This window comes from Corvus moneduloides, chromosome 6, assembly GCF_009650955.1.
Source record: "Corvus moneduloides isolate bCorMon1 chromosome 6, bCorMon1.pri, whole genome shotgun sequence".
Lineage (NCBI taxonomy): Eukaryota > Metazoa > Chordata > Aves > Passeriformes > Corvidae > Corvus > Corvus moneduloides.
In genome coordinates, this window is record NC_045481.1 from 56,095,744 (window position 1) to 56,118,405 (window position 22,662).

The 22,662-nt window shown below is 41.2% G+C and overlaps 1 protein-coding gene across 1 annotated transcript in view; it reads left to right on the forward strand.

Moving 5' to 3' along the window:
* The window catches only part of CSTF3 (cleavage stimulation factor subunit 3), a 48,407-nt gene that overhangs the window by 24,845 nt on the left and 900 nt on the right, over nucleotides 1-22,662 (forward strand). Inside the window, exons 4-20 of the mRNA XM_032113213.1 lie at nucleotides 7,517-7,549; nucleotides 7,935-8,032; nucleotides 9,383-9,449; nucleotides 9,546-9,580; nucleotides 9,688-9,814; nucleotides 12,376-12,453; nucleotides 12,652-12,814; nucleotides 13,317-13,426; nucleotides 13,831-13,947; nucleotides 15,079-15,153; nucleotides 16,375-16,518; nucleotides 16,616-16,718; nucleotides 18,194-18,263; nucleotides 19,438-19,633; nucleotides 21,111-21,264; nucleotides 21,643-21,737; nucleotides 21,869-21,929. Coding sequence (XP_031969104.1) covers nucleotides 7,517-7,549; nucleotides 7,935-8,032; nucleotides 9,383-9,449; nucleotides 9,546-9,580; nucleotides 9,688-9,814; nucleotides 12,376-12,453; nucleotides 12,652-12,814; nucleotides 13,317-13,426; nucleotides 13,831-13,947; nucleotides 15,079-15,153; nucleotides 16,375-16,518; nucleotides 16,616-16,718; nucleotides 18,194-18,263; nucleotides 19,438-19,633; nucleotides 21,111-21,264; nucleotides 21,643-21,737; nucleotides 21,869-21,929 — 1,726 coding nt within the window. The remainder of the gene's footprint in view (nucleotides 1-7,516; nucleotides 7,550-7,934; nucleotides 8,033-9,382; nucleotides 9,450-9,545; nucleotides 9,581-9,687; nucleotides 9,815-12,375; nucleotides 12,454-12,651; nucleotides 12,815-13,316; nucleotides 13,427-13,830; nucleotides 13,948-15,078; nucleotides 15,154-16,374; nucleotides 16,519-16,615; nucleotides 16,719-18,193; nucleotides 18,264-19,437; nucleotides 19,634-21,110; nucleotides 21,265-21,642; nucleotides 21,738-21,868; nucleotides 21,930-22,662) is intronic.

The following is a 22,662-nucleotide window of genomic DNA, read 5'->3' on the forward strand; positions in this document are numbered from 1 at the left end:
ATTACAAGCCACAGGGCATGTTGAAAATTGACTTTTCATTAAAATGAGATTGAGAATCTGGTTATGAAGTAGAATCTGGCTAGAAAGTAGTGGGTGCTTAGCATTTGTAAATTACTTCATACAGCTAATATTACATTACATTTCATAATGGGCAAATTGCCTAAGTGAAAAAGGTAATGGTTTTCCTGTGCTGGAGAACATATTAAAGAATGAGTAGAAATAGAGCAAGGAAGAAAAGCTGGCAGTGCTTATGTGAGCTGTTTATCTGGGAGCACCATCAAAGAACAGCCAGTTCATTAGACTGAGGCCAGTACTCACAGGAAAAGAAAACTTAAGACATGGAGCAGTTCTTTTTTTCACCCCCAATTTCTGAGCAAATTTTGAATGTCAGATCTGTAGGGTGGTAAAGTAACAGATAAGTGAGGCTCTCTGTCTTTGTTTCAAAGAGCATAGAGTGTGCTTGTCATCATGACTTCAAAAGGGCTGTTTTTGCAGCTTCACTTCACTACTTATCCACAAGAGATGTTTGCAGTAATGGGGCTCAGTTTGTCAGGAAGAATAGCAGTGCAAGTAATAACCGGTGGGTTTGGTGTTTAAACAAAACTGCACATTGGGTGGGGGGTGTGTTTGGTTTTGTTTTTTTTTTTTAATGAAAGTGTGTTCTGGAAAGAAAACTCTCAAGAAAAATGAGAAGAGATAACAGTAGGATGCTGTAGATAGGAAGGAAGAGAAAAGACACATGAGAAATTGCTTCTTTTTAATAATCAGATTCAAAACAAAATAAAAGAGAGATATTTGATGTCAGAAATAAATGAAATGGGGAGTGAATCAGTGATTGCCATTCAGTATCATTCTCCAACCAGAAAAATCACTGAAGAGTTTTGTCACCACAGGTTGTTTTTTTTTAGGCTGCCTATAAATAAATATTTCTCTGTACACCCTCTGTCTAGTCTCTTGATAGTGGTGCCTGAAAATTATGCATGCTTTTCAAAGTATTGACATGAAGGAAGGCTCTCCCTGCAGGACCAAGAGGCCAGCATTTTTTGTAGAGGGGTAGAGGCACATGCTACTCCTGAAGGTTTGTGTAGTTGTGAAAATTAATCAAATTGCACTAAGGTGTAAACCAAAGCACAGTTGCTATTTTTAGTAGCTCTGAGATCTTATTTCTTAGTCTTTGTTCTTTACACTGGAGTAGGTATTTAGGAATTAAATGGAGTAGGTAGTTCTTTTATATTCCAAACTATATTATTAGTAGCAAAGTTTATTTACTGCAATGCATTAATCCTTCATCACTTCTAGATCAGTGTGTACTGTAAGTAACAGTGAGGTTGTCAATATTCTCAGGCCTTGTATTACTGCACTTTTGGAATGCAGTTTGCTCATACTTAAGCATTTTCTATTCAAGTATTTGCATGGATTGATTTCTTTCCTGATGCATCTGAAAATTAAAGGTACTGGGTCTTTCAGTCTGATAGATTAAACAAAAAGACATCTTCCACTTGCAGATTTTTTAAACTGGTAATTACTTGTTTACATAGTTATCCTAATTAAGAACGACTCTTAGCACTGTTTTAACTGGGGAATGTTACTGTCTGCAGAGGGGCATTTCACAAGTTCTTCTTTTGCACCCTTTTCCGAAGCCTTCTGCTCTGAGCTGCTCCCTCACCACCCTCAGGTCAGTGCAGCTGGGTTCCTTTCTTTCCCAGACTTCCAGATAAATCTTGTTTCTATGCTTGCCATTTTGGAAATAGCCTTTCCAAGTCTTCAATCTAATTTTTGCAGTTAGTCAGTGAGGGAAATGTTCAGGCAAAGATTCTCTAGGCTGCTGCCTCTGAGAGGAGAAGTGTTGGTAGAGTTTGTTAACTTGATATGCTTTGGTTAATTGTTTCTGAAGGCTGTGGCAGGTTTTATTGAAGGCTTGGGGTGATGAGGCTGTAATGACAATTTTCAAGAAGTCAAGAAAGTGAGGAGCAGTCTTGCATATTACTGGCCATTCATGCAGTGGCTGTCTCTATTTCTGCCACTGCCCTGTCCCCATTTCCTGCTGCTGCTTAGCTCCTTATGAAAATTGCTGCCCTTCATTTCCTAATTACCATTTTTCCTGTAGACATGACCACCTTTTTCTGTTGAAAATGGTAATGTGGCTCAGAATTTTGCTATAAAAAGCCAGCTTTCTCACTATCTGTTCAGCAAGTGCCTGTTGAATTGTTTTTGAGTGCAGGATATTAACTGGTAATTGGATTTACAGAACTGCAGCTTTTGGTTCATTAGCAGAGCCAATATTCTTAGTTACTGTTAAGTTTTTTATTCCAAAATACTGTGAGCAGATTGAAAGTGTATCTAACTATAAATAATAGTGTATGTGCTAGACCACTCTTGGTAATCAGGAAACAAGTGTGACACCTAAAAGATGATGGGGATGAGGAAGCATGGCTGGTGGAACACTGGGACAGGCTTCCCAGAGAGATGGTCAAAGCCCAGAGCCTGTTGGTGTTTGAGTGTCATTTGGACAGTGCCCTTAAGAACATCCTTGAGCCTTTGGTCAGCCCTGAAGTGGGACTGGGTGATCAGGGTAGGTTCCTTTCAACTGAAATATTCTATTGTTATGTTTCCTCAGAATCTGATTGCAAAACCCCCCTCTACATTATAGCTACTTTTATGGCAGCTGTGACTGAATCCTGTTTTTCACGTGATATATCTAGTGGAAACAACATGACTTTTAAGTTTTGATGCCATGGTTCAGGAAGCTCTGGAAATAATACTTTTAATAATAGTTGGAGGCATTTAATTTAGAATAATTTTAAGGAACTTTTCAAATCCCATTTTATGGCAGACTTTGAAATTGAAACACATAACCAGGTGAATGAAAATATGTAAAATCTCATCTTGCTGCCTTTTGAGAAAATGAGTTTTCCCATGGTCAGTGTACTCTATCTCTTCCTTGCAGGCTTTACTAATAGCAATATAAAAGCTGTATTTTCACAGGGAATATTAAAACTCCGAATGAAGGCAGCAGGAATACCAAATCATTCAATTCTTATCTGGTACAAATTGTAGCAAAAATATATCACAGAAATTTCATCTGCAATCACGTGCTAATGTTTTTAAATAAAGGATTTGGAATATCTGGCACAAATGAAATATATGCTTTGTTCAGCATGCATAAGATAAGTTTTGGATCCAGTTATTTAGACAGTAATAGTCCAGCCTCCTTGGGTTAATGACCACTGGGAAGTGCAGTGCTAGCCCTGCGTTTTACCTGCATTTCATGTACTTGAGCAGAGCCTGGGTTGCTGTTTGCAAACGCAGTTGCTGTTCTTTGTCACGTTAAGTGCTCACACAATTAGTCACTGACTGGGAGCCTCAGCAGACAGCAAAAGGCTGAATGTGCTGAAGATAGAACAGAGAATTAGCATCTCCATCCTTTCAGAGATGGCATTCCTTTGTGGTGGTCTGAGCAGTTTGAACTGATGTGGTCCCTAGCCTGTATTTTGGAAACAGAAATGTGAATATATTTTGTTACACCCACAGCTCTATACTGCTAGAGACCCAAATTGTCTGAGACTGTGCTTGACAGTGGGGAGTGGATTATTTCACCCCAACAATCAAGATGTAAAAAAAAAAAAAAAAGGGCAAATGGTCAACACAAATGGATTCAGTGATGATAAATTTTGTGTAGTCTGATTTTATTTTTAAAATGTTAGCTTTTATTTATCTAATACCTAGTCATGTAACTGTCATGAATTTAGGTCTTTCACAGTGAGTTCCCTTCAGTTGACAAATAAAAGCAATACTTCAAATACATGTATTTAGACTCTGGTTGTAATTTTGTACTGTGAAACAGATGTTGGTTTTTTTAAAAAACATTTTTAAAAAACAAACTCAAACATTAAGGTTGGTGCATGCATTTTAGTGTTTGTAACAAAACCAGATTTTAGGAAAATCCTCGAAAAGGTAACATCCATGCAGCTGTAGTGTTTCTTTCTCTCCCAGTTTGTCCCTCATCAGCTGGTGCGGTCCCAGGGGTGCAGAGTGTTTCTCTTCAGGTCCCTCTTCCAAAAAAACTCTAAAAAACCTTGGAGAGTAGTGCAGGGGCAGTGGGTACAGTAGAGAGCAAGAGGATCTACCTCACTAAGGGGAGAGCTGGAGGAAGTGAGTAAGGGAACATCAGGTTTTCTGCTGAAGAAAATAATTTTTTCCCCTGGAAAATAACAATTGAAAGAAAGAAAATGGAGTTGGGACATAGAGATAAATGACAGAACAAGCCATGCAAGTCCTTAATTACCACGTACTAAGCATGTTTCCTTAGGAACTTGATGGAATGCAAGAAACACTGAGAAGGTTAACATAAAAGAGGGATGCTTTTTAAGCTTGTGTTGCATGTTGCCAGACAACTAGAACTAGTATTAAGTCCCTAGATTAGTAAAATCACTTGCCTTGCATAATCATAAATGATTCATGTGTCTTGTCTGTTTAAAAGGGTGAAATGGTATGTAATTTATGGATTAAGTTTTGCCCTTCAGTGTTTGTGAAGCTTATAGAGAATTACATTGTGTATTCTGGGAAGAAATTTGACTTGTATTATGAATTCATCTTGTACAAAGCTGATACAGTAGTGACGTAAATTTCTTATTGGAGCATCAAATCTAAAGTTACTCTTTCAGCAAAACAGGTGGAATTTCTCCTTGTCACGGGCAGAGGAAGGCAGGTTCAGGTGTATTTTGCTACAGGAATGTCCAAACATAGCTGGTCAGACTGGGTGGTCTTTGTGTAGTCTTCAAGGATGGATGGGAGACACTCATTGCATGGATTTTACCTTGGAATGAGAGCATCCCTCAGCTCATTGAATAGGAGGTGGATTCATGGTGGAGCCACTCCTGTGTGTCAGCCTGTGAGGGTAACACCTGCCTCTTTAATTAAAGCAATCAGAATATTGCCGGGAATCCTGGCAGCCTTAGAAATTGGAGGATAAGCTGCTGTAAATACAGTTGACTTTATGTTTGTCTTTTAAGAACAAAATTACAGTAGTAATGTCAGTTTTTAATGCTTTCCCACATCTCATCACTGCCTGTTGCAGTGTCTGTAATAGGAAAACCAAGAAGTGTGTGCTGGTGGGTCCTGGAGGCAGCACCTGCCCTTGCTGGGCGTGGACTTCCCCTGAGCCAGGGCTGCCCGGGTGTTTGCTTGGGAGGGGTGAGCCAAGGAATGGAAACGGATTCCTGCAGGAGAGAGAGTTGCTTTGCATTGAGAGACCCAGTAAGCTTTGGCCAATATTGCTTTGCCTTTTTTTTTAACAAATCCTTCTGCATGCCAACCTCCTGACTTCACTGGTACCAAGATTTCTGAATTTTAAGATACCAAACCACTTGTGTAATATGTATGTAACATAAATATGTAACGCTGACTTGAAGTCCAGATGTGGTCAGCAGCTTTTCATATATATGATAATCACATAGAAAATATTTTGCTTTGAGTCATAACCCATGCAAATAAAGAATATACCTTCTTTCCTTAGTAAAGTATTTTTCTTTTCAAGGTCTTTGGTTCTGGGAAGTGCATGCAGTCTAATTGATACATATTCCTTGTGCTCCATCCTTTGATGTTTCCTGGTGACAGTGCTGCCAGGAGCTACTAAACTTGCTGACACTGTTTACATGGCTACACCTGGCAGGCAAACTCATTTTTTGCCTTGTCTGCTTACAGCTTTTTGCTCTGAGCTTTTAAAAATTATTTTTCGTCTTGTTACTGAATAACTAGAAGCTGATGCCTTTTGTCAGTGGCAAAGCCATGAATTAATAATTTATTTTTCACAAAAGAATTCATACTGTCTCCTATCTCGCTCTGTTTAAAAAAGAAAATTAATCCTGTATATCTTACTGAAGGCTTTACTTGAGTTAAGTACAAGGGAAAGAAGGTGCAGGCAGCTGTGCTGTGTGCTAAGACATAGAAACCAAGATCCATTTGTTCTTTTTCACTCAGCCAAGGAGAGCAGGAGATTTCAGGGAGTGGGAGGCATAGACTGAGAGCTCTGTCTCTTTAGTGAATCGTTTTCATGTTGTAAGAGGTGGTGAGGGACATGAAAAGTTACTGTCAAAAAAGGATGAAGTAAAAATGTCTTTCTTTTTTTTTTTTTTTTTTTTTGACTCTTTGCAAGGCACAGTTAGGTTTACCTTCCTGCCATCCTGGATTGTGTGGAATTCTTCCAGCCGGGGTGGGATACTGCTCCAGTTCAAGTATGGTACAGACACAAGGGTCCAGTGTGCCTTGTGTGCCAATAAAGTTTTTTTTCAATGTTATTTGAATTCTCTCATTTTTAACTGATCTTTTTTGGGAGTGAGAGAAATGGGGATGGCTCTTTTAAGCCTCTCAGGACTGGGCTGTTGCAGGAGTAGAGACACTCAGGAAACAGGAGGCAGGGCATACTTATTTTAGGTCTCCTGCAGTCCGTGTCTCCTCTTGCATCCATTAAAGATTCTGCTGTACTTTAGAGTGGGAATGATATAAAATGAAATAAGGAATCCCTGATGCAAAGGGTGCTGTTTGCTGCCTGCACCGTGCTCCTCGGGGAAATGGAGAGGTGCTTGTGTTTCACACCACAATAAAGGCTGGGAATCCTCTAAGTAAACAAAGAGCAGTGAGATTTAAAAGGGGACTTTGGTGCCTTACAAAAATACAACACAGCATAACAAATCCTTATTTCATTAAAGGCGCTTTATTTCAAGGCAGATAAGCGTCTTTTAAGGGCGTTGTTGATCTTCCGTGTGTCATCGGGGTGTGTCTGTAGAGATTGCCTAGCATGTTACCGTAGCTGGGGCTAACAAATCCATGCAGGATTTGCCCCCCTCATCAGTCTCGTGCTTTCCTTTGTCCTGCCTGAAAGGCAGCCTGTTAGCTGGAATCTTGGGTTTCACCCCCTGCCCTTGTGGGGTGTGGGTGTCTGAATGAAACTGCTGCTGACATGTGAATGTGGTTTGGTCCCTCCTCGGAGGGAGCACCAGGGCTGGGGCAGCTGCGGAAAAACAGGTTCTCCATGGTTATTATTTCCTAATTCAGCATCGGCATCTTGGAGCAAAGTGCACTTTCAGAAATAAATGTGCAAGTATAATACGTTTATTAGCCTAGTAGTATTGTAAATATGGTATTTTACCCTTAATTTACTAAGTCTTGATCTAGAAGCTCTGGTACCTAAATCAGTATATGCACTGAAGGCAACAGAGTGCCTTAAAATAAAAGACTAAGTCTGGGTGTTCAAACCAGAATGCAGGAAAGCAAATTTGCCTACTGGTACCTACATTTTGGAATTGAAGAATTAAAAATAAAACACCTGCTAATTTTGCAACAAAGTACATTATTTTGTGTGTTTAATTATATTTTTGCAACATTATGTGGTGTTTTGGTGTAATTAGTTTGGGTAGCCAAAGTACAAACTGGAATGCTGTAGTACTGTATGAACAATATATTACTAGTATTCTAAAATAGTTTCTTAAGTGATTTGTTTTTTTCTGCTTCCCTATAGATTAAAGCAAAAAATTATGACAAAGTGGAAAAGGTGAGTCATATCAATATATGTAATATATCTCTATAGCAAGAACAAGTACCTTGTGATGGGGCTAAATCAGATTGAAAACAAGCTGTAGTTGTCATTGAATATGAAACACCGGTAAAAAGTATCACTAAAGTTGATTTGTTGTTGCTACCAAGCTCTAATCAGTGAAGTGTGCAGGAGGATTTATTTCTCTGCTTAATTCTCTCCAGTTCCCTTGCATAGCATGGCGATGCTTTAGTCAAAAGAACAAGTAGTTTAACTTATTCTTTCTTATAAATCTCAGCCATAATTACAAGGATTATTTAAATTTATTTTGTATAGCTTTAAAAGTAGAAGCCTACTTTCTATATCTGGAATCCTGATCACGTCTTCTTGATGTATTAAACAGTTATTTCAGCGCTGCCTTATGAAGGTTTTACACATTGATTTATGGAAATGTTACCTTTCCTATGTACGAGAAACCAAGGGGAAGCTACCTAGTTACAAGTAAGTTCACAGAGTTGCTCTGAATTATTCTAGTTTAATGGTGAGACTCTTCTTGATTTTTGACCAGGGGATGGGGAGGAAGCTGGGTGGCAAATCTCTCTGGGGATTTTCTGTTGGAGTGTTGGGGGTTAATATATAATCTGCACTTAGAAAACATTGAAGTCTCTTTAGCTGAGCTTTCTGGGTAAAATTGGTTCCTTAGTCTGGATTCCTGTAACAGGGTGGGATAAGAGCAGTGAAGGAGCTTGTGTATCCATGCAGATGAGATTGGTGCTTGAGCCAACCTGAAACACACTTCTTCCTCTTTGTCCTTGCCCTCAGTGTCCTGTTTAGAGTCTCCACAAAATTCAGCACTGATTCCAGCTGTGCCAGTAGCACTAAAGAGTTCAGGAATTAGAGGAAGTTTTGGAATGCATAAAAAAGTCATAAAATCTAGGCTGTCAAAATTTTGGGATATGTTAACCTTCATCCCTTTCCAGTTATTACATTTTGCTTGTTTATATTCCTGTGGATTGAGTTTCAAAAAATACAAGTAACTTCCAGCATCTATAAACTCTTTCGTCCCCAGCCCACCATAATTTCTTTGCACTATAATTGGCAACGTAAATAATTCATTAAGACAGAAAATAAGCAACAGGTTTTAATTTATTTTTAGAAGACTGTTTTGAAGCAATTTTAGAAGTGTCAGTTTATTCAGTTTGCCTTTCCTCTGGTTTTCCTGTTAATGTGGTCAAGAAGGTAATAAGGTACTGAAGTATGTTTGAGTTAAGGAGACTAGGAGAAAAGTGGGAGAGAGAAAAAACAGCTTTCACTGAAACTTAACCAAGGAAATTCTGTGAACATTTTCAATTTGAGGGAAAATACTTTGAATTTGGGGCAATAAGAAATCCTGTGAAGGATTCACACAAGGGATCTACTTCTAATTGCCCCAGCCTTTTGGGGTTCCTGGAGAATTGCAGAAAGGTTTGGGGAATTCTGAGGGGAAACAATAAGAATCCATGGGTGCATCTGTCAGCTAAGAAGGTGTGGAGAGCAGTTGTTTTCTTCTCAACTTCATGTAGTATTCGTGGATTTCCACTGACTTGGGGTGGGCCAGGAGCTGTTAAAATGCTGGATTGCCACCAATACATTTAAATAATTCTTGAATAAAACAAACAACCAAAACCCCAACAGAACCTAAATACAGAATTTAAAGCTATCTGAATACCAATTTTTGCTCTCAGCTGTTGAATGATGTTTCTCATTCCTTGATGTTTGGTTAGAATTTGCTGCACAAAAGAATACTCTTAAATAAAGAATTTTTAAAATACTGAATACTTGCTTTATGGTCTTTGTGGTTCTTTTCCTCAGAGAAAAAATGGCTCAGGCATATGATTTTGCTCTGGATAAGATTGGCATGGAAATCATGTCATACCAGGTATGTTTTTTTAATCAAAACACAGTTTATTTCTAACTTTATGACAAGTACAGCTGAACATTGGTTTCACTATATGTAATATTTTTTCTCACCTAGATCTGGGTGGATTACATCAATTTTTTGAAAGGCGTGTAAGTATCTTAAAGTAACTTTTTTTAAGCTCAGTTAATGTAATGCTGATGTTCCTGCCAGTTGTGACCCGTAATAGCTGATGTTGATCTCTCTCCCCACTGTTTAGAGAAGCAGTAGGATCTTATGCAGAAAACCAGAGGATCACAGCTGTCCGTAGGGTTTACCAGCGTGGTTGTGTGAATCCCATGATAAACATAGAGCAGCTCTGGAGAGATTATAACAAATACGAAGAGGTAATCAACAACGTGATTCTTGTGACATTAAGAAAGCAATAATTATCATGTAATCAAATATGGTGCCCAAAGTATATCCACTAAATAAGTATGTATAAAAGAGATGACCAGCAGGATGAACATATTTTGCGTGTGCAGTATGTACCAAGTCCTGTGGCAAAACTCTACAAGTACCTGAGTGATTTTTTAATTTATTTCAATTACATACATTTGACTGTCCCATTTCCCAGCTGGCCCAGTGGAGTGGCTAGTGAGTGAGTGAGTGAGTGAGTGAGTGAGTGAGTGAGACATCACTGTCCTCAGTGATGGAGCTGGAGCTCATCAGCTGGCAGTGAGGGCTCCTGTCCCCAAGGAGGCACTCCCCTCCTTTCACTTAGAGTCAAACAGGGTCAAATGGCATTCAGCTGGAATGGTTTGGACTTCCTCCAAAGCATTAAATTGCATGGTCTCAGTGCTTAAAAATGTTCCTCACCTGAAGCCATTCCAACACCCCAGGTGCACCTCAAGTGAGTCTGCTCCCACACTGTCTTCAGCCTGTGTAACCTCAGCTCACTGGCCTTGCAGGCCAATTTGTAGCTGCACCTTTAGAGTGTATTTTTAAACACATCTGGTGACAGCTGGTGACCAACCAGCCCCAGTCAGCAGTGGTGTGATTGCAAAGCTGATGTGGATGCCCTCATGCTCAGCACTGCCAAGCAGGGATGCTCACACAGCACTCGTCCTGCTGGTTGTGCCTAGGCATAGTCACTGTGGGTCACTGTGCCCTGAGCAGGAAAGAAGGACCAATTTCTCTTGCCTTGTTGTAAATTATGCAGGTTGTGAGCTTGGTGCCTTCTCATGTTAATAAGGCCACAGTGCTTAGCTGGTGGGAGAACCTCTGGGTGGGAGAACTCCAGGCACCCCCAGCCATGAGTGTGTACCATAACAGCTCATTGCCCCATAGGTGTTTGGGGACACCACAGATAGCCTGCTGTTACCAGGGAGGGTACCCAGGACACACTGTCTGCAGTTTAGGAAAATCCCAAACACAGCTTCCCCATAAACCCTCCCACACAGCAAGGGAAGGCTGTCACTGCTGGTTTCATTATCCATGGGGAGGCTTCCAAAACAAAGGCTCAACCCTGTCCAGTTTCCAGTTGAGGCAGCTCTGGCTGGCACCTGTAACTCCAAGCAGTCCCTCAGGCTGTTACAAGCTGCTGGAAGGTGAGGGCTGCAACTCTGCTCAGACACAGGGTTCTGCCCATCTTATTCTGGCTACACTGGCCTCGAGGGAAAGGGCTGCTGCTCACAGGTGTCCTGGCACAGGGAAATGCTCCTCACCAGGAGGGCTCTTTGAGGGGGTGGTGATTCCCCATGTCACTAGTTCAACAACACAGAGACCTCAGGCAGGTCTCAGTGTGGAAAGTTATTGGCAATTTGCTGTAATTCAAGTACTCTCAAGCTTCTCCTTAGCTCGGCTGTAGCCACCAGGTAACAATATCAGCCTGTCAGTCACCAGTCCTTAATTAACTAAATGGTCAGAGGTGGTAGAGCTCTTAGGGAGACCTCTGTCTCAGTGACAAGGTGACAGTCTGGCTTTCAAAGCCACATGGCTGCTGGGCTGGGAGTGCATCCCAGGAGAAACCTGCTGCATCCACAGCCTGGTCCTGGGTTAACTGGGGCATTGCTGGGTTTGTGTGCTACCTGGCCCAGACTGCTATCCCAGACAGTGCCTTTGCTTCCATAGTGAGTGCCTTTGCTTCCCAGCTCGAGTGCCTCTTTGCACTCGGACTGAAAGCTCTGCGCATCTTCTGCAAACTCTTGGCAAGCCACGCCAGCAAAATCCACCCAGACGCAGGCGTCAGCCAAAGGGTGGCTGCTTCTCCTGCCTAAGAGCAGTCCTTTGAGGCTGTGTTCTTGCCAGGACCTGTGACCAGGGCCTGGCTGCCCCCAGCCCCTGCTGGTCTTGCTCAGCAGCACGGCAGAGCCCTCTGCACGTGTGTGCAGTCCTGGAGGGGTGTCACACAGTGCTGGCACGTCTCAGGCTCAGCTGACAAAGGTGCACCTGTGGCAGGGTGTGTGTTGAATAGAACATCTCCTAAGAGCTGTCAGTTACTTCAGGAACAGAGGAGGAGGCAGAGCTTTGAGCCTGGAGGTCAGTCTCTGGTACTCCTTGTACAAGAAAATCAAATTGCTCATGTGCTGTCTGGCTTCCCCAGGTGAGCAGCAAGGCAGAGAGCTGTCACTGACCATCATTTAAGAGCAAAATTGTAAATCACAAATACATTCTTCTCACTTTCACCCACAACAGTTCATGTGAAACTCACTGCATTTTTGAAAGTGATTAAAAATATGCTGATGTGCTTCAGGTCAGGTGAATTTTAGTAATGAGTTTATCCTTTGATATAAGTTCTTGCCCATACATTTATTAGGTGAAATAAATATTTTGAGATTGGTATTTTAAAGTAACTTTGTCCTTGCTCAGTTTTGCATCCCCTTCCAAGCTCTTTCCTGTATAAAATAAGATGCAGTATTTCCAAAGTGAAATTGCACATTCCCAGTTCCTTTTTTTCCTTCTCCAGGGCATCAATATTCACTTAGCTAAGAAGATGATTGAGGACAGGAGTAGAGATTATATGAATGCACGACGTGTGGCAAAGGTACAACCTTCTGTTGATTTTCTTTGTTCTATTTAATTCTCCAAACCAGCATTAAACTTGGTTCTTACTTCAAATAAAAGTGTGTCAAACTAGTAAGGTTGGTATGCTAAAATATCTGTATTTGTTTTAGAAAGCATAACCTAAAGTAAATGTTCAATGTGTTTAAATCTGCTCTTCACAACATTGCTTCTGTTTCAGGAATATGAGACAGTGATGAAAGGCCTGGACCGCAATGCTCCCTCTGTTCCCCCCCAAAACACCCCCCAAGAGGCTCAGCAGGTGGACATGTGGAAGAAATACATCCAGTGGGAAAAGAGCAACCCTCTACGAACAGAAGATCAAACTCTCATAACAAAAAGAGGTAATTAGCTGTTGGGCTAGGACATAGAGAATTGTATTTCTTGGCTCCAGCATAAGTAATGATGTGATTTGGTGTTTAGGGATCGTGCTGGAGTAGAAATTGATCAAGTTCCTTGAATTGTGTCAGTATTTTTTTAATAAAAAAACAATCCAGATTTTGCTAAAGCCAAGCTGAAAGTAATAAATGGATTTGGGGAGACAGTGCTATAGTCGTGTGCCACTGAACCTCCTGTGCAGGTCAGGAAACAGTAGATTGCAGCCTGATTTTATGGCTGATCCTGAGTGAGCTGTGCTTCTTCCTCTGTGGACAAGGCAGGTTTTAGCTGCTGGTTACAGTTCATAACGTTCCTGGCAATATAGAAGAACTGCAGCAGGGATCATTGTATTCCAAGCCAGTTAGTGTTGATGTTGTCTGATTCATTTGATGGTTTTTGTATTTCATACTTGGGTTGTGCAAGGTGGTACCATTTACAAGGAGTGTTTGTTGCATGTTTTGCCCACAGTGATGTTTGCCTATGAGCAGTGTCTGCTGGTGCTGGGCCATCACCCAGACATCTGGTATGAAGCAGCTCAGTACCTCGAGCAGTCCAGTAAGCTGCTGGCTGAGAAAGGGGTAAGCTGCCAGCCACTGGTTTTCTCTTATTTCCTTGCTTTGACATGGTGGACTGTCAGTTTTTCCTCAGAATCAAGGAGGGGGGTGTGAAAAATATTTAGCACCGTCAGTTGTGACATGTTCGGGATTTTAAAATGGGGAAATTAAAATTTAAAAAAAATAACAGTGTCTGAATTTTAAATAAGAATTGCGAAAAATTGTTTCAATCTTGGCCATTTTTAGGCTTGGGGGATTTTTTGGGCCTGATTTTGTGATTCCTTAAGTACTGGGGAGATGATTATCTCTTTGTTGGAGCACTGAATGGAAATTCACTGGGACTTGTCACAAACAGAAGATTTTCCATAAATTGGCCTTCTTTGTCACAGATGCTGAACAATTATATTATTATACTTATTTTATAACAGGACATGAACAATGCTAAACTTTTCAGTGATGAGGCTGCTAATATTTATGAAAGAGCGATCAGCACTTTATTAAAGAAGAATATGCTTCTTTATTTTGCATATGCAGATTATGAAGAGGTGAGCAAAAATAGTGATGTACTGACATTAAAATCCAAATACATCTCCCATTAATAATGTCATTTATTTGAAACATACTGAGTACACAAAATTCTGTAGAATTAATTTACTGGTTCTTCTAGCCTTGTTCTCATTCAGTGTTTCTGAGATGGAGCTGACAAAATAGAGAGGAAAAGCCCATAGTATGAGTTACAAAAGTTTTGAAAATCTACTGTCTTTCCATTTAAACATTGACTATATTTCTGAAATTATCATAAGGGTGAAATGCTTACAAATTTCCGTGTCCCAGAGCGTCAGCTTCTTTGCTTTTGAGATGGGCATGAAGGGCACCTCTCCTGTCTGATTCTTGGGGAGCTGATGTTTGTGTTGGCACAGCGGTGACAGAAGATGGGAGCCACCTTTGCTGCAGCTCTCTGGAGAAATCTCTTCACCCAGGCCACTACCTCACTGTGCAGCCTCCACAAGGAGCAGTGCCCCATGGTGTTTATTCCATCAGGAATAAAGGCTGTTTCCCACTGGTCAGATGAGGACTGTGGAGTCCTCTGCGGGGTGTATTTTGCCCACTTCTTTTATCATGAAAGAATCTTTGCAGGAGGAACTTCAGGACAACGGGGGGGAAAAAGCCTTTGCCTTTAAAAGAAAAATCCTTCCTTGGTTTTCAGTGCAGCCTCCTGTATGCTAAGTGTCCTGATTTTCCAAGGCTGCACAGTACAGCCTGGAGGGCTGCAGCTGGCAGGGAACAGAATGGATTCCTGGAAATGTGCAGGTTGGAGAGTTAAGAAGATGGTTTTCCTACCTATCTGCACATTACTTTTAGACAGAGGTAAAGAATACAGTCTTTTTATGCCAAACACCTCCAATGGCAGCTCTGCTGCAGTATTACTACATTAGAAAAAGACTTCAGAGACTTCTGAAAAGCATGATTGTAACCATTAGTGGGAAATTAATGTGGGAAGCAAGAAATGTCTGCACAGGACTGAAAACGTACCTGAGTAAAGGGACTGACATACACAGTGTTCAGCCAGGGAAAACAAAGAGGAAAATACTAGTTTTGTCTTCAGCTTGAGTTTTGCATTCTGAGAGCTGATCTGGAATGGAGTTACCAAGCAGTCTGTGTTCCCTTTCACTTAGAGCCGGATGAAATATGAGAAGGTGCACAGCATCTATAACCGGCTCCTGGCCATCGAGGACATCGATCCCACGCTGGTAAGAGCATCCTCAGTGTCTCCACATCTCCATGGATTGTCACCCAATGCATGCAGAGAAGGGGGAAGTACTTACAGGAGTTCCTTGGGTCACAGGGATGATGGAGCAGGAGGAGTACTGAGATGGCAGAATTAGATTAAAATTTTGGCAAGATTGGTAATTACAGTCTTTAATCCATTTAAATGCCCTAAGTCATGTGCACTTTCCTCCTCTGTCTCTTTTACACAGTCTTTTACAACAAGTAATGAAGATAAAAGATAGAAAAGATTTCATAACCGTCCTGTGGCCATGTAGTTTGCAAATAAATCTGTAATGCACCATATAAATATCAAGAGTGCTGCTGTACCTCTGCTGAAGTGACACAGTAAACACTGTTCATATGCCAGCTGTGGTAGGTAGTGCTGCACAAGTGGTGTTAGAAGTAACCTGCCCCTCAAAAAGTTATTTAGTTTATTATAAACAGACACAACCAAGCATGAGAAGGCAAAAGGAAGGTGAGAGGTCTAACAGTAAACAACAGGTCAGTGTCAGAGGAGAGGTATCCATTTACTGATGCTTTCCATTCTTTAGAGACACATCATAATGCTTCCCAAAGGCACATTTTGTGGGAAACCATGTACTGGTTCCTCCTGCTTGAGGAATGGTGTTATTTGTGATCTGATTCAGAGTGAAGGAAAGTTGAATCCCAAAGAAATGCAAGTCACAAATTGGCCGCTGAATTAAGTAGCACATTCATTATTTCCTTGATCAGGTGTAAATACTTGCAGGCAGGATGAATTATATCTTGGATTGTATAATGTACAGGAAAATGCTTCATCAGGCCTTTTGGCTGTTCCTTGGCTTTATGGATATCTTAACTTTATTGGAAAGTTACCATTTTTACAACACACTTGAGTTCTCTGAAGGCACCAGCTTATGTAAATTACATTTATCTCCTTACCGCCCCTTCCTTGAAAAATCTGTGTATTAACTACTGTCTTTTCATGGGATCAATCTTAGGTGTATTCCTTTTTTTTATTAAAAAAAAAATCTATAAAAGATTTGCCTCGCTATTTAGAGCAAGACAACACAGAGGCACAAAACAGCCTTGTTTCTATTACGTTTTATTTGCTGTATTTTGTGAGTCAAGATTAGTAAAAAACTTCATGTAGTAAAAAGCTTAATGGTATCCTGGTATTCTTGTTAGCACTGATGCTATTTAAATATTAATGTGCACCTTAGGTTTATATCCAGTACATGAAATTTGCAAGGCGAGCAGAAGGCATTAAATCCGGAAGGACGATATTTAAGAAAGCGAGAGAGGATGCCCGGACCCGGCACCATGTCTATGTTACTGCAGCTTTAATGGAGTATTATTGTAGTAAGGTAATCACAGGTGCTCACCCTGACCCTAAACAAGTGTCAGGAGGGTGCACAGCTCACTGAAGCTAATAACTTTTTTTTTTCCCCCCAATGTTTGCAGGATAAGTCTGTGGCCTTTAAGATTTTTGAGCTAGGGCTGAAAAAATATGGGGACATTCCAGAATATGTACTGGCATATATCGACTACCTTTCCCACCTTAATGGTAAGCTTTGAGCTTTGAGAGGTCTAATGGAGCATTACTCTGCCTTCACTGTGAGTTAGGTCCAGGCCAAGTTCTTGGTATTTAAATTCTTCTTGAAGAGCAATGAAACCTCTTCATGAAGCTCAGCAGTTAATCTGAAAACAAGACCTGCTGGTTGGTCCATACTGAAGCTCCAGAAGTACGGTGACATTAAATCTTGATGCTGCTGAAGAGAGGAGAGTGAACTTTGCAAATTGTAACTAACTGGCAGTGCAGGACTTTTACAGCATCTGCTGTGAACAGTGGGAAGTACACTGAGGAGTCTAAATCCTGAGGAAAAAGATCTAAAGGAGTTTAAAATCAGCATGAGAGGAGTGAGAGATTAGCTGGTCCTGACTAGAATTAATTTAGACTCATTCTCCCCAAGTAGATGAGATGAGCAAGGTATAAAATCAATACTGTGCTTATCAGTCCTGCTTGGAAATTGCTGGGGAGCTGCAATGGAAAGAGCAGGGCACAGGCACTGGGGCACAAGGGGCTGGGGAGACCTGGGCAGGAGGTGGAAGTGGAAGGTCTCTGGGTGGGATTCCCTGAGGCAGGGGCTGAAAAGCCTTCTTAAAAAGGAACCCAAGGTGCTGTGTGGATTCTGCAGCTCAAGGCACCATTCATCTCCTGTCAGACTACAATACCTTGGTTTTTCAGGCACTGGAAGTTTAAAGATTTTGAGTTTTTTCTCCTGTAAGCTGTAAACTGAGAGATTTTTTCCAAGTTAAAGTATATTTAATTTTGAGATAAATTATTGTGGGTCTACATGAATATTAGCAATGCCTTTTGTAGGTTGCCATGAGAAAAAAATTATCTTAAAACTCACTAGTTTATTGCTCTATTTAATAACCCGTCCAAACTCCTGAAGCCCAGAATGATCTCTGAACTCCTGTAAGTGTAAGAGGTGGTACAATGCACAGAGCAGGAGTTGGCAGTTTTAGGAACAAACCCACCAACCACTCCATCCCCCCAGCTGGCAACTTAATAAGACTGACTGCTTGTTGGGAACCAGGTCTAATAATTTTGGGAGGACTTCCAAGGGATATACAAGTGTATTAATATTGCCCTGATTTAAAAAGGAAGTAATGAATTGAAAAGCCAAATTTAAATTTACCGAGATATGCTATTGAGATAATTTTAAAAAATGGATAAAACCCCCAGAAATCCTGAAGAGATGCCAAGCAATAGCTGTGCTGTTATAAAAGAACCTGTATTAGGATCAGTTTGTCACTATCAATAAAAACAGACTTTCAAAGAACGAATTCACAGTGGAATTTATATCAGTAAAGTTTTATGTGGGCATTCAGATCTCTTTTTATAGTTACTGAAATTCAACTCCATGAAAGTCAGCCTTATACTTAATTCAATGTACACATTTCTTTGAATGGACATATTTGAAATTGTCTTTAATATATTTTACTCCGTGTTATTTTTTTCTTTCTATTTTAAAGAGGACAACAATACAAGAGTTTTGTTTGAACGTGTTTTAACTTCAGGGAGCCTTCCACCTGAGAAATCTGGGTAGGTCTGCAAAAGCAGTTTCACTGCACTGGGAAAGATACATAACCCCTTTCAATCATAAATATCCCAAAGAAACTAGAAACATGAACAGCAGAACAAAATTAGGTACAGATGTTCCTTCCCCTCTTCATGCTGTCCAAAATAGTGACAGATTTGGGAAAGTCCCTATCCCACTTGTAGTGAAATTCATTCATTTATTGACTTTAAAACCTCACTGATGCAGGATTGTTGAGGATGGAGTGCAAAATCCTCCTGTGCAGTAAGGGTGCAGTGGTCTGAGCAGAGAAGGGGAGCCAGGAATTTGTTGAGGAGGGTGCTGAGCATCTCCCAGCCATGAAAATAAAATAGGGAAAGAACCAGAAAGGACTTGGATTAACCACTCACGGCCTTATTTTCATTGCTACTTTTTAAGTTTCTCAAAAAAAATGCTCACCAAATCCTTGCAGTGTGAGGGCTCACTTCACCATTATTCTGGTAGACAAAAGCATTAAAACTAAGGAATCAAATAAGGCACTGCTGTGCACATTCATCCTGCACTTTAGTTCTGATCTTTTGTGAGAAATACTTTTATGCCCGTTTTAAAAGTGAGAAAACACAAGAACTTAAAAGCTAAACCTTCTTCAAAGGTGAACTCCAAAGCTAAAACGAAAGTTGAATCAAGTCCAGAAATATGGTCAGATGTTGCTTAAGTTATATATGAGATTTTCCATGGAGAAATCATCAGTAACTATGTATATTTTGGGCTGTATAAAATTCTGAAGCACTGCCTGTTGTGTTCTTGCCAGCTAGAATATGCTAGTCTGTGCAGAGGAACTAGATCATAATGCATGCTAAAAAGTCCTTCACATATCAGGATCAGAGTGAAGCTTTGTGTACAGGATGAGCAGAGCATTTGATAAAAGCTCACCTCAAATGCTGAAGCCCTTGACACCAGTAATCCTTTCCTTTCTGTAACAAAGTCCTTTGCAGTCCACTAAACTGAAAGCTCTTACAGAAACATAGAAGGCACTGGGAGGGTAATGCCTGTGTTAGATGCACCTAAAGTAAATAATAGGAATGGCCATACACTCCCAGCTGGCCTCCTTTGGGTCTGTGCTCTTGGGTGTTTTCGATTGGGTTGTGCTCAGTAATCCTTCCTCCTTCAGTAACTCTCAGTGTCCCTGTTCTGTTCCAGGGAAATCTGGGCTCGGTTTTTGGCCTTTGAAAGTAACATTGGGGATCTGGCCAGCATACTGAAAGTGGAGAAACGGAGGTTTACAGCATTCAAGGAAGAATACGAGGGCAAAGAAACAGCTCTGCTGGTGGACAGGTACAAGTTCATGGATCTGTACCCTTGCTCTGCCAGCGAGCTGAAGGCCCTTGGTTATAAGGTAAGTGGGTGAGAACACTTCAGTTCACTGTTGTTCTTTTCACTCCCAGCAAACCTGAGCAATTCCTTGTTCAGGACTTGCCTATACAGTCCTTCCCCTTGCTAGAAAAGCAGGTAAAACAGGCCTCCTCCTCCTCCTCCTCCTGGTCTCATTGGGCAGCAAACTGCCAGGGAGGGCAGAAAGGAGCAAGGACCATCAGTAACAGCTGCAACTTTGGGTATTTTTGGTTACCTCATCTTCCCGTGGAAAGTCGATGTGTTAATGCCATCACCATGTGGCTACAGGCCTCCACTTCACACTTGAGCCTGAGCTCCTTTAAGAAACAAAATTCTTTGGGAAGTTTGTAGGATATGGTCATCTGTGTGAAACATGGCTGGCTGTCCTTTGCTCTGAGGTGGCAAAGCTCCCCTGACTCCACTGGGAACCACATCGAACCCCACATGCTGCAGTCCCAATGTCTGCTGTGAATGGCTGAAGAAAGGTCTTGACAGGGATCAGTGGCTGCCTCTTTTTTCAGTTGTATCTTAGAGCTAAAATGCTTTGGCGCTGCCAATTTGGAGTTCAAAGTCTGGACCAGACCCGTGTATCTGGTGGTCTCCCGTTTCTAACCACATGTATTTTAACTACTATTTCTGTCATGTAACACTTTGGGAAATCATTAGAACAGGACAAAATGTAGGTTTACATTTTTTTAAGGCTGCCAGAGAAGCAGGAACAGCTGATTGCCATTTGCATGGACCAGATGAGAGCCCTTGATCCATGTCTCTAAAACAGTGCCTCAGCTTCCACTTACTTCTTACACAGAAAAGTAATATATGAAAAATACAGATGACATCAAAGTTAGCAAAGCAGCCAAATTGTTGGCCATCACAGAGCTGTAAAATAATCTGATAGATGGAAGTCAGATTCACATTGAGCCACTGAATCCAGTGGGGCAAAGTTATTTTGAAGTTAGAAGTGAGCTTACAAACAAGTATGTTTTGCTAAGTGCATGCAGGGCAGTGTGTACCTAAGATGGTGCAGCCCTGGGGCTGATTCCTGTTGCTTGGAACATGCCAAAACGTAATCCTGTTTGAACTGATGCTTTGCATGCCTGCTGACTGCCTTATGCTTTACTTCTTTTCCAGCTAAAGCAATCTAGGGAATGAAATGAGGGAGAAATTATAGTTGTGAAGGCCTAGTGGTCTGCACCTGTTCACCTAAATCCTTTTAACCTAAAAAAGGAGCCACTCGAAAATGACAAACATGGGCCCATTCAGTAACAGAAACAAGTGTTTCCACTCCCAGCTGGGACACTGTAGGATTAAAATGTTTGATGAAACCATGCAAGTTTTGCCCAGATGGTCTTGTAAGAGGACATCTGAAATGATAATGATGACAAAGTGAGACTGACTGGTCTAGAGTGAGGTTTTGTTCTGTAATTGAAGCAAGCAGTGTGATCCTGCCAAGTTCAGCGCTCTCTAATTGGCTTTCACAGGATGTCTCCCGTGCCAAGCTAGCAGCAATAATTCCAGACCCTGTGGTTGCACCTTCCATCGTGCCTGTTCTCAAGGATGAAGTAGACAGAAAACCTGAATATCCCAAACCAGACACTCAGCAGATGATTCCATTTCAGCCAAGGCACTTAGCACGTAAGTCAGGTGTTGGGAAGTGGTTGTGTTTCACCTGTGGCGAGTTAGGAACCTGTGTGTTCAGCCAGCCTAATCAGAGACTTCCCTACTCCTCAGTCATCCAAACTTGTACTTAACTTTCAGGCTGTCATTTCACTGGGTTGCTGAAGGCATATGTGTTTAAATTAATGCCAAGGTCACATGGAAATAAGCACAAGGAGTTTGGGGTCTGGTAAATGGTAATAAGCTGCTACACACACTGCTCATAGAGCAGATCACTGAGCGAACAGTATGTAATTAGTGGAGGCAAAAGGGACAGGGTAGTAATTACTTGTATCAAATAACAATCCAGTGCAAAAGCAGCTCTGGTCCAGCTTCATCCAGCTTTTCTCCCCACAGCTCCAGGTTTACATCCTGTCCCGGGCGGAGTATTTCCTGTTCCACCAGCAGCTGTAGTTCTCATGAAGCTCCTGCCACCTCCTATTTGTTTTCAGGTTTGTTTTAAAGAATTCTGAACATTTCAGAAAGCTGTGGAAGACATTCTATCATGACAGAACCACAGTGTGTATCACTCTATTGAAAATAACCTTCTAAACTTGTTTTGGCTTTTTTTATAACAAATCAGGGTCCCTTTGTTCAAGTGGATGAGCTCATGGAGATATTCAGAAGATGCAAACTGCCAGACAGTAAGTTGCTTGTCCTCTCTGGAGGCTGTGGTAGTGCTGCATAAGACTTGGGTTTACATATGGATATTGCTGTCTAAAACCCAGACCTCATTTACAGATTGTAATTAGTGTTTAAGAGAAGAAGAGATTGGGCTGGAATCTGCATAGAGATGTTTGTACATTTACCTGGAGGGAGATAACAAAAAGTCAAAAAACTGCAAATCACCAACTGCTCTTTTAATATGTTGGTGGTACCAATCGAAAGAAAGAAATGAAGATTTTGAGAATACCCTTTAAAGGCAGCATTTCCAGCAGCATTGCAGCTGTAACATGAAGTTACAGACTGGCAGCATGGTGAGGTCATTGGTGGGGATAACTCTGAGTGCACGTTGTTGCAGTGCCTGGGCACAAGCTGCAGGTAGTGCTTTCTGAGCTCCTGCAATGAAGGAAAGGAGAGTTCTGGAACAGAGAAACAGCACAGATCCATAGCCCAGGCTTTGAACTGCAGCAGATATGCTGCTCTTCACCCCCCTTGTTAGTTTAAGGAAAAAAATGATCATAGAGAAAGAAATGTAGGATTTCATTTCTTTGAGTGAAGCTAAAATATCTATTTAAATTGTACACAGTATTTTTGAGGCTTCCTCTGTTGAGAAGCAGAAACTGACTTGCTCTGCAGACTTTCTGGTGAATCGTGAACTAGTTACCCTGATTCCCTAAAGGCCTTCCTGTTTTATTGAAGCTTGCAAATGGCCTC